General features: G+C 42.3%; 1 protein-coding gene across 1 annotated transcript in view; it reads right to left on the bottom strand.

Moving 5' to 3' along the window:
* The window catches only part of LOC128940944 (glypican-5-like), a 372567-nt gene that overhangs the window by 241407 nt on the left and 118908 nt on the right, over window positions 1–12252 (bottom strand). Inside the window, exon 4 of the mRNA XM_054282769.1 lies at window positions 3391–3521. Coding sequence (XP_054138744.1) covers window positions 3391–3521 — 131 coding nt within the window. The remainder of the gene's footprint in view (window positions 1–3390; window positions 3522–12252) is intronic.

A 12252-nucleotide genomic window follows, 5' to 3' on the forward strand; every position in this document is an offset into this window, starting at 1 on the left:
TCATGTGATGTCTGACCCAACAGATAGTTTATTTTAAATGAAATAGATATCATTGACTCTAAACATTCCCAAAGGAATTCCTAAACTGTTGATTCAAAAGATCTGCAAATTCATGGCATAAAGAAATCCCAACAAAATAAAATTTCAAAGCCTTCTTTCTCCACTCAGGGACCTAATATGTTGTAGTTCTTTGTTGAAGATGTTTGATATACAGCTCTGTAAGCAGTGTTTAGTGGTTTGAAATGTCCCACGGAGCAGAGATGCTAAAGGCAGGTATTCAGCTTTGCTGGGAGACCAGACCCTGACCAGAACAGCTCTTTGTGCTGAACTCAGCAATAACATTCCAATTTACTGAGATTCTCTACATGCCATTTCCATTCCCTGCACCATCATATGGTTTCAATTTTCTTGTCATCTCTATTACATGTTATAGTAACCTCCACATTAAAAAAATTACTCCAGCAGCAACGCTGCCAGTTTCAGTTAATCCCTAACTACGATTGTGTAATGGTAAAAAAACAATAATCAATTTTATGCTTGCCAGTTTAATCATAGGAAATGGTTTCTTGCAAGATCATGCAACATTTATTCAAGTTTCAGCTTCTTTCATTATTGTCCCTGACACTTAAGTGATGCATAACAAAAAATATGCAGGAATGGAATGCAGAGTAAAATCAAGAGAGATGGGAAATCTCCCAGGAACCCATGAGAGTCAGAGGAGAAGAAAAGGGTTCAACTGCTGCAAAAGAGGATCCAGTTGCTGTGTGCAGACCTTGCAGCAGAGTGAGGAGGGCTGGCTGCAGCCAGATCCCAAACAGATCCCACTGAAGAACAGCTCAGGCCAAGGGACAGCATTGAAGAACCTCACTTGTCCTGCAGCAGCAGCCCTGGCTCTGCTCCTCAGCTGAAACTAGAGGTTCTCCAGCTCCAGGAAAAGGATCCTGATGGTTCCCATGGCCTAGCAGAGACCCAGCACCCCTGGAGCAAACACCCACCTGCAGCTGTCTGGCACTGGGGTTCTGAGGGCACCTTGAGCAGGTTCTGCACTACACAGGAGAGGACACTTGGTTGTGTTTCTCCTCCACAGAGGTTCTTTCTGAGCTCAGGAATGCTCTGACACACAAGGGAAGGAGCCACAGCTTTTCTGTTCACTTGGGGAGTGTTGGCTCATTCCTTCTCTTTCTCCTCCTTACCCTAAAAGGCTGCAGTCAGCCCCAGCCTCCCCTGGAATTACAGGATCATTTGGAAGGATGTCCCTCAGCCAGACCCACAGACAGACTCAGTGCTAGCACAAACCACCCTGGTCCTGCACCTGAACTGACAGAGCTGACATTACTGCTCTCCCTTTCCCAGCACCACCACAAGGAGTGGCCTCACCATACATTCATGTAATTACTCTCATCATCTGGTTCCCCTGTAGCAATTTTCTGTCACTCCAAGTGCATTTTACACAACGCACTGCAGAAATTATTTAACCCATGTATTACAGATTTTTATTAGCTTAAATTGATTTTTTATTGATGTCATATGTGATTAACTGATGGAGAATGAACAACACAGTGATGCAGCCAACCACTGTGTCTTTCAGTCTATAGTTTCACAATTGTTTCCAAGAAGCAGAAGTACAAGCTTCAGGCAATGTGTTTTATAGGAAGTTGTGGAGAATAGCTTCAGATTTTCCTATTCTTACTTACTATTTATGGCATATTTCCATCATTCATTTTTGGTGCACAGGCTCTCCACAATACCTATCAACACTGTAATTCAGTAATTTTTCATGCTAATTATATAATCAGGGACTTAGTTTAGATTTTTTGGATAAATTAATTTTCAGACCAATTCTAGCAAACTTTCTAATTTAGAGAACATTATTTTCTTTTCCATCTACAAGCCTTCAATTTTAAAAGGTCAATATCCAAATAATTCTGGATGGTGGGGAAGGGGAGCAAGCAGATCATCAGGTGAGAAAGAGCAGCTTTCATGCCACTGAAGACACAAATCTGCAACTTTTTAAGAGATCACCTGTTGACAGGTTGGCAGTTCTGGCTTTTGGGCTGCCAGTGTTAAGCCCCAGCCAAGTCAGTGAGTTACACAGAAGATGGCCCAGGGCTCAGTGCTGTTAAAAGCCTATTTCAAAAATTGTACTACAACTGTTCTTTGGATTTTTGTTGCTGAAGTTATTAATTTAATATCTGTAATGCTCCCTTTTTCTGATTTGCATGGTAAAAATTGATTAACTCCAAGCACTAGCACAAACTGTCATGGCTTGCCTTTCAATTACAAAAGAATAAAAAATTATCACTATCACTCAAAACACTTTGCTTGCTGTTATTACTTTTATCTCTTAAAACAGTCTTTGTTCCATTCATGCAAGCTGAGAATTAAACCAGAAATGGATAAAAATCTCATGTTCACAACTGAAACACGAGAACGCAGACTGTGGAAATGTTAACATTTTACAATTTTAACATTGCTCAAGTCATCCACTCGCCCAACAGAGATACACAGAGGCTGCCTGGGCAGTTTAATGCTGCTTTTGGACAGAGGAAAGCCCAGCACAACTCCCCTGATGGGGCTTGTTCCAGATTAACTCTGCTCTTTACAGAGGACAAGGGGCCAGCCACAAACAGGCACTGGGAGTTTATGGGCAGCTTGCTCTGACATGTACTCATGTATTGTGAGTGGGATTGTGGAAAAATCCTCTCCTAGAATGTACAGAAGGAGCTACACAAGGTAAAGCGAGAGAAGAACTCAGGAGATGTAGGAGGAGGGACACTCCTGTCCAGCCCAGTGGCAGGGCTCAGATGTGGGTGTCTCACATGAAGAACAGGAGCCAAGAAGGTCACAAGAAGCCTAAAAAACTCCTTCAGATCTTTGTTATTCAGCAACAAATCAAGGAGATTCCACTCCTGCCCAGTCCAGGGCAAGCAGGGACTGACTTGGTGTCAGGGCAATGAATTTTTCCTTTTCACCCCTTCCTCCTTCCCCCTTCTGCCCCTGGGTAAGCTCATGTCCTTACAGACCTGGGCAGGTACATTTTAAGCACTCAGCTGTGGAAACAGTTTCCTCAGACTTTGTTGAGGAAAAGCTTTCACCATTTTCACTGAAAGGTTCTGGAAATAACAAACACCTCAGTGTTAAGAGGAAAAGCTTTCACCATTTCCACTGAAAGGTTCTGGAAATAACAAACACCTTGGTGTTAAGCAATGATACCAAGCCTGGCCTTTCTTGGACAGACCCACAATGTGACCCATGGTGTCACCTGTGTGACTGTGGCTGGACAGCACACAGAGGAGGTGACAGAGCTGTGGCTTTGCCTTGAGCAGTGCCAAGAATAGCACAAATGATGAGCTGAGGGTTTGTTTCAAAGCAATTGCAGCCTAGGGTTACCTTCTCCTGTTGTTCAGGCTGATGTGGGCCATCACAAATGTCTGGGTTCCAGTCACCTCCTTCACTGGCACAATACTGGCTGATGACAGGTTCCCCTCTTGCTGTTTGGGCTGTCCACACACTTTATCAACCTGTGAGAAAGGGAGGCAAAGTGAAACAGAATGTGAGTGAAAAAAAAGGATTTCCAACCCCACGAAAGTCTGCCTGTTCCCTGCAGTCTGTGTTCACTGCACGAGATATTGTGAAAGGATTCTTCCTTCCAGCAGCTGGGAACAAGTGCCTTGCAAAAGAAGGACCAAATTCTATGGCAGGGCAAAGAACAGCAGAAAGTCAGTAGCCATGGATTTCCCAGTGGTTACCTGCACTACAGCACACTTGGAAATGCTGAAGTAGTGACTGATGAAGTATTGGCAAACTAAACTTTGATTTAGAAACATACCTGGAGCTCAAAGGTACACAGATTTTGGTGGAACATCTGCCCCATGCATGAAAAGCAGAGTCTATCCAGAGTTTAAAGGGCTTGTAATCAGCAGATAACCAATTCTTCCAGCCTGTAACCAGGCCACGTAACATCACTCAGTCCTCACTGCCCCTCCTGAAGCCTCCCCAGGGATTTAGTATCAGTTCAGGAGAAAGCAAACTGTGTTTATCCTTTCTGCACTGTGGATCTGACACTGCTCATGTATCCTGACACATTTATTTGCTGTAACAGCTTTAAGTGACAGGAGGAAGACAAGTCCCTTCCCTTTCTAATCCACAGATATGATTTACCCTGTGATGTTTTACCCACACAAATGCGCAAGCAAACACAAAGAGACCACAGAGGGAATCCTGCTCTGGGCATGGTACCACCAATGACCTGAATCACAAAATCCATTATCCCACACAGCCCTGGGCTTGGTACCCCTTCCTCAAGGTCCCACAGTAACCAGCCAGGGTGAGATGGATTCTGACTGCTCTGTGCCCTTTCCTGCAGCCCTAGAACCCTCATGAGTCTGCTCAGTGTTTCACCCACAGGTGTCACCATGATTTTTTCTGAAAAATCCCTTTGCCAGGATTTCTTCTCCTGGCAAGATCAGAAGCCTCAGCTTCTCCATGTTTTGCTGCTCTGGAATGTGATTTTAGAACTGTTTACCCAGCATGTGAATTGTTTTTAATTAATGATCAATCCCAGTCCAGCTGTGTCAGACTCTGACTCAGTCACGGGTTTTTATTATTCATTCTTGATAAGCTTTCTGATGTCTCCTTTCTCTTTCTTTAGTATAGTTTTAGTATATAATTTTCTTTTCTTTTCATATCATATCATATCATATCATATCATAATCACAAAATAATAGATCAGCCTTCTGAGAACTTGGAGTCAATTCTCATCTCTCACCTCATCCTGGGGACCCACAACACACAGGTGACTTCGGGTAACTTTTCTGTCCCTTTGTACCACTATCACACAGATGTCAGCATCAGCACAGGACATTTTCCCTGCCCATTTCTCAGCCCATTTCTTCCAGGAGCACCACAGCTATGTGAAGCTAAGACATCCTCCTCTGAGATAACAAACAATGTGCAGAACTGGAAGTTCTGTAGGCGTGACAGTGACAGTCAGCTTTAGCTGTTTGATTTCCAGCCTAGACCAGTATAATATGCTGTGAAGAAGCTCAAACTGCAGCAGCTGAATGGAATATACTGGATTAATCCTGACACATGTCCAGCAGCAGGGTGGGAGCAGCTGCCTCACTCAACACCAGGCACTGTGTACACTGCTCTGGTCACACCAGAGACTAGCACAGTATTGGTTTAAAACACAACTTTGGGAAATCAAATAGTCCATTTCAGTCCCTTCCAAACTTAGGAAAAGGAAAAAAACCACTCTGTGCAAATGAAAATACCAAACAAAAAAGCCTTTTGAACCCTTTAGAGTGGACAGAGGGTATAACACAGCTGGAGCACATTCCTGCACAGGATGCTTTCTGCCCTGCACTCCATGCTGCCCAGGTCCCCTGCAGCACACAGATCCCAATTCCCAGCAAAGCTCTCTGCAAAATCCATCTCAGATTTCATCATGGCACTAAAGTTCATGTCTTCAAATTACATACACCTCAAATCTTGTCACTATGCATGTGAGACGGTTTTTACCAACTCAAATCAGAGTGGCTTGCAAAAGCAATGTGGTTCTCATATACATGACCAATGGAGAACTCCCAAGTTTCTTGTTTTTCCTGAAAGAAGATACAAAGATACTGAAGTCATCATTTCTGTTGTGAATCAACAGTTTAGGCATCTGACTGAAAACACCAAATTTGTTTTGACTGGAATTTTTGATACTACAGAAATTACTCTTTAGATTGCCCAGGTTTCAGTATTTCCTACGCCAAACCTCTGCTTCAGGGCTTGCTTTTTAAGCAGTAGTAACAGTTTCCAGCATATCAAACAAAACCACACATATTAGATGGAAAAAAAATATTTCTTAGTGGAAAATTTTAACCAGTTCTACTCCATTAAGAATAAAGTTGTAAAATAAAAGGGCAAACCACAGTTCTTTTGTCACACAGTGCCATTCTCAGCCCACCTGGTGCCAGGCCAGGCAGTCCCAGCAGCCCCTCTTGGGGGTTATCCCTGTTCCCGTATCTGTTCCAGATTCTGAATGAGTTAAACAGAAATCTGACTTTGATTTATTTTTTTAATGTGGGCTAACTTTCACATCTCACCATCATGTGTATTTCTCTGCAGAATAAACCAACAGAAAAGCCTGAATTTTACCAGCTGATTTGAGCAGTCACAAAGCTGATGGCACAAATGAGAACACTCATGTATGAAAAACCATCTCAACTTCCAGATGGGTCATTTATAAAAAATAAGGTGGTGTTGTGTAAATTGAAAAGCATTGAGGCACACCATAAAAAAAAACCCAAAAAGGTGTTTTCTGGAACTGCAACATCTAAAATCTCCTGCCACAAGTTCCCTGTGTGTTAACAGTGAGGGCCACAGAGTTTTCCTCCCATTCCAAGTTGAACTCCTGAATCAACCACCATCCACAGGAAATTCAGTGCAGCCGGAAACAGGGACGGGAATGTCAAATTACTAATTAATTTTTAAATTAACTAATTTAAAACTAATTAATTTAAAAATTCAATTTATTTAAATTTTATTTTAAATTAGTTATTTTTTCTTATCCTAATTTCAAGGTGTAGGACTAGGAATAATCAGGAATCAACATAAAAAATGACTGAGCCCATTTCTTCACTTTTTAAACTTAAAATAAGTCTGCCAATCTTAAATTACAAAATGACAGAAAATCATCCCTCATCAATGGCAGGACTCTCATGTCATTCTTCTTCTCTCTGCCATGATATTTAAGCACTATCTTCTAACAGTGAACATCTACAGCTGAAAACTGGTATTCCCCCTGCCTCATTAATTTTTGAATTATCAATCATGTTTCACAATTCTAACATTTTTATTCATATTAAAGCTTTTTTCTTACACAGCAATTATTCCTCTTAAATATCTGTTTTTCCTGCCCTAGCTACATTTTTTTATGCTGTGAATTTTTCTTGGTAATGAAAAGCAGAATCATATATACACATTTTTTGACCTCTTATTATTTGTTCTTTAAAAGAATGACTATTTACAATTATTACAGAGGCTTAACAAAATAAATGGAAAAATTCTCATCCAGAATCTTCTTGAACTCTTACAGTTTGAGTAACCTTAAACACTGAGGTCAAATTTAATATATTTGATATAATCAAACATGGGAAAAAATGTCACGCCCTTCTGGGTACCAAGAGAATCTTATCTCTCTAAAGCAGGAGACCTTTTCACTAGTCCAGAACAGTAATTTTCTTTGAGTTTGTAATGGGAAGATTAGTGTTTTAAAGTACAAGATTTTCTCAGTGATGGGCTTTGAGTTGTTATTATTAAAATGCTGACACGTTTGTGTCCCCATGATATTTTCTGAAAAATCCCTTCACCAGGATTTTTCTCCTGAGAAGCTGAGAAACCTCAGAAAAGAAATATAAATAATATTATCTGATTGTGTGGGATGTGGTTTGGAGGTTGCTCACCAAGAGGTGAATCTCTAATTGGTTCCATGTGAATTGTTTTTAATTAATGACCAATCACAGCCAGCTGTGTCAGACTCTGAGTCAGTCAGAGGTTTTTATAATTCATTCTTGTTAAGCCTTCTGATGTCTCCTTTCTCTTTCTTTAGTATAGTTTTAGTATAGCATTTCTAATATCATATCATAATAAATCAGCATTCTGAGAATCTGGAGTCAAATTCTCATCTCTCACCTCATCCTGGGGACCCAGCACCACAACGCATTTTCCTGCAGGTTTCTGTGCCAGGATTTGTCTCCAGTCCAGCTCTGTAGACCCCCTCTGCCAAATTACATCCCCAGCCCTGCTGTGCCCCACAAGTGCCACAAACACCCTCCAAAGCAGGACTGGAGTTTGGTCTAACCCAGGTTCCAAATGCCAAGTTTGAAGTGATGCGGGGGTCCCAGCTGTGGGTTCCTCTGGCTCTGCATTGCAGGCACTCCAGACAGCAGTTTCATGTTGGGACTCAGGTGTTCATTATTCCTTGTCAGTAAAACAGTCTCACTGCTGTGAGTTCAGCAGCTTTGCATTAGAAGGCACAAAATGGCCAACAATCTCTTGGTACAAGGTCTCTTAAGACTAAACTGTCCAATTAAGAGCTGACACCTGGATTATTTTCCCTTTTAACCCAATAACTGATCCCACAGAGCCCACAGTGCAGACTGTTCTGCCCAATTACAAAATGCCACCCAAACCCATGGAGAAGGAGGAAGAAGAAGCTGAAGAAGAAACCCAGGACAGCACCCTGTGCCCTCCATCTTGCTGCCATCCACAACTCACTAAAAACCCCAAAACCTCAATTTCTCACCCAGTGATGCACCTGCACTGCTCTCTATAATCTATTTCACACTTTTGTGGGTTCCAGTCTGTCTTGAAGTCTGGGAAACTTTCTCCATGGATGAGGGTCAGAGTCAGTGCTGCCCTGGGGGTCAGGGCACCCAGAGCAGACACAGGAATATTCCCTGTGTGCCCTGGGTTTGCACAAAGTTAAGTGAGGGAGTGAGAATGGCTGAATTATGGGGAAATCAGGTCGGAGTTTTCAGACCTGCACGTTCACCAGGAGCTCTCACTGCTCAGGGTCAGAGATGTCCTTGCATCACTCCATCACCCAGAGGAAAAGAAACCAACCAGTATCACTTGTGATTTTATGCTGTCCAAGCATCAACCAGAGTTTACTCTGGAAACACAGAATCCTCTCCTTGGGGTGGCTGTGACCTGCTACCAAAGCATTGCTGTAAAACATTGATTTCCAGTGCTCCAACACCAAGTGGGAGCTCATATGATAAAATGCAAGTCAGGGCTCATGGTTCATTGCCACTGCCTCTATCTTACTGAAAAAAATCAGACAAGAGAGCAAATAACCTCTGATTTTGTCTTTTTAAAAATATTCTCTCCCTTTTAGAATATGTTTCCTATTAGGAGCATTTTGCTGGTAGCAGAGTTCAGCAGTACATAAGCAAACTAAGGGATTATTCGTTCATTTTCCTACAGGAATATGTTGGCTTTCACTCATGAGAGAAGCATTCCCTTCTCTCTCATCTTGAATCTACTGAATAGTCCAATTTAAAATAATTTCCTACAAATCTTCTGAAATCCAGCAGTTAGAGAAACTGACTCTTAGATAGTAGAGATTCCTCCAAGGACAATTGTGCTATGAATTCCTCAGGGGGAGAAAAACCTTCTGTCAGACTTCACAGCTGGACACCAAAGAATTCAGCCACAGAACTTGAATCCTAAAAAAATATATTAAAAAAAAAATAAATAAAGTTCTGTGTGTTCTGTCTGTGGCAGAACAGATCCTATGAGGTACCAACACTGGGCACTGGGAGTGGAGAAATTCTGCAGCAGTTTTTCAAATTAAATCTACCCCAGATAAAAGTATAAATGGTGAGGATGTGGAGTGTTGTTCTGTAACACCATTAACAAAGAGTGGTGAGATAACCTGTGCTGGGCATGCCACAAAGCTGCATCTGAATGCACACACAGAGCCCTTGTTCACAGGGAGAACAGGAAAAAATTCCTGCAAAAATATAAAATAAATACTTTACATGGCCACCAGGCATTTCAAGAATTCTACCCAGTTTGTATCTAACAAACTCTTACCATAAATTACAGTGCTAGTATTTTCTGTTCTCACTGGCTTTTAAAATTGCACATTTCTGCTCAGTGTATCAAACTATACACAGTGCATCTCAAGAGGTAGAGTCTTTTAAGCACACACAAGTCAGTAACTTTGTCCATTTTGTCAGGATGTTTTCAAAACATTTTCAGTCTAACTGTATATATATTTACCCACCTGAAAAGAGAAGTGGTTATTATTTAAAAAGCCAAAACAAAATACCAGCAGCACCTGAGAGGTCAAATGATATCTCCCCTTTTCCTCCACAATCCTCCCTAGACTCAGAACTAATCTTCCCTGGCCTTTGTTACTTGTGACATTTGTCTTCAGATATTGACAACCTACAAAGGTTAAGCTCAATTTTATAATTAATTACAATAATCTAGCATGAAAAGAAAATTCCATTGGGAGCCAATCCAAGTGAGCCACTTTAAGAGCTCAAAAAAATTAAGTGACTTTGAAGACAACATAGCATAATCAATTAAAAGATTTTATCCAAATTTCCTTTTAATCACTTTTCAAATTCATTACAGTATATCAAAATGATATTGCCTTGTATTGTGTTTACTATTTATACCCATTCTTAAGGGAAAACAATTATCCAAATATTCCTGGAATTTCTTTTATCACTGCAAGCTTAAAATGTAACAAAGAAAAACTCTTCCCAGTTTGCTTTTCAAAGGTTCAATAACCAAGTACAAGGCTGAAAGGCGCAGCTGGGTGTGTGTGTTCTATCCCCATCTGTCAGAGCTGGGGCAGCTCTCTGCTGTCCCTGGGGCAGTTGTTTCTTTATCTCTCCCACAGCCAACCCTCCCTCCAGGAGATCTCTGCTGTCCATGGCCACTGAGTGTCCCTGCAGGGCTGATCCAATCCCAGCATCCCATGGGGAGATGCCCCGCCCAGGGGAGGAGCCAAGCATTCCTACCTGGATCCAATCTGAGCCTGGCCCAGCACAGCAGCCTTTGCCCCCTGCATTGCCAGAGGAGCAGCTTTCTGCTGCCCTGCATGGCCAGAGGGAGCCCAGGCCCATCTGCAGCAGCCCTGGAGCTGCAGAGGAAAACTCCCCCCTTGTGCAGGATCCCTGCTGCAGCAGAGCCACAGCTGGCACTGCAGGAGGGCTGAGCCCCCATGGGATGGGGCTGGGACACCGCCCTGGCACACAGGGGGCAGGGCATATTCTTGTCACAGACATCTTTTATGAAAAATCCTTTCCTTAGGGTTTTTCCTGCTGAGAAGCTGGGAGGCCTCAGGAACAACATGTAAACAATGATTATCTGCTGCTGTGGAATGCAACAGGTGCATCTGGGATTGGTCTCATGTGGTTGTTTCTAATTAATGGCCAATCACAGTCAGCTGGCTCAGACTCTGTTCAGTCATAAGACTTTGTTATTCATTGCTTTTTTTTCTATTCTTGGCCAGCCTTTCTTCTATTCTTTTAGTATAGCTTTAATATAATAAATATCATAAAATAATAAATCAAGCCTTCTGAAACATGGAGTCAGATCCTCATCTCTTCCCTCATCCTAAGACCTCTGTGAACATGGTCACTTGTTCTGACTCTGGCAGTGTTTTGTATTTTCAATTTTCCTAATAAAGAACTGCTATTCCTATTCCCATATCTTTGCCTGAGAGCCCCTTAATTTCAAAATTATAATAATTCAGAGGGAGGGTGTTTACATTTTCCAAATCAGGGGAGGCTCCTGCCTTCCCAAGCAGACCCCTGTCTGTTCAAACCCAGACCCTGGATTACTCAGGCTCAGTTTGAGCCCAGCCCAGTCAGTGAGAGCTGCAGGGGAGGGCTGACAGGCAGCAGGGATCATACCCAGGATTCAGACAATTCCAAAAATTCCCATCATTCCTTAGGCTCAGGTACCTCCCTATACATCTTTAGTCAAAAATGAGTGTGCCACCCATCTAGTCCCTATAGATGAGCCATGGCTTTCTCAAATTAATTTTGGCTATGTTCATGAGGAATACCTGGCCTGCTGATGATGCCCAAGAGCTCCCCAAGACAAGACCCCTTTCCAGCCCCCTTTTCCCTAATGCAGCCAGTTTGATCCCCACCCCAGCACAGTCAGTCCCCTTTCCTCAGCAGAATTCACAGGATGGCCCAGGACATCAGGGACCAACATGCAGAGGAGGTTACTGAGAGAGAGAGTGTTTCTCCCTCTTCTGGCACCTTCTTTTGGCATTGCCAAATACAGCTGGGTAGGACAGACCCTAAGTCTGAGCCACCTGGAGTCTCATGTTGCTCTAGTCATACTTATTGCAGCTGTAATTACACCAGAATTGTAGCAATGATGATTTCAAATAACTGGCTGAGGTGACTGACACTCATTTCTCATCTATGAACAAATAACAATTTGCAGTGAATTACCAGGAAACTGAGCCAGATTTGATCTGTGGGTAACTCAGTCACACAGCTCTCTGAACCTGCAATTCAGCTTCATTTTCAGGTTAACACACTTTTGTAGGTGGCCATCACCACTCAGGCATTCAGGCACAAGCCCAGACACACAAAACAAACATCCTAACAGGTTCTTTGGTACAACAGACAGCTCTCAGTGAAGTGTTTTGTCTCCAGGCTTTACAGAATGCAAGCAGAATTGCTTCTTAGCAGTTTTCATTAGTGGCTGGCATTATAG

The sequence above is a fragment of the Melozone crissalis genome, unplaced genomic scaffold (assembly GCF_028551555.1).
Source record: "Melozone crissalis strain CALT ecotype California unplaced genomic scaffold, PUWL_Pcris_2 ptg000034l_1, whole genome shotgun sequence".
In the NCBI taxonomy this organism is placed as follows: domain Eukaryota; kingdom Metazoa; phylum Chordata; class Aves; order Passeriformes; family Passerellidae; genus Melozone; species Melozone crissalis.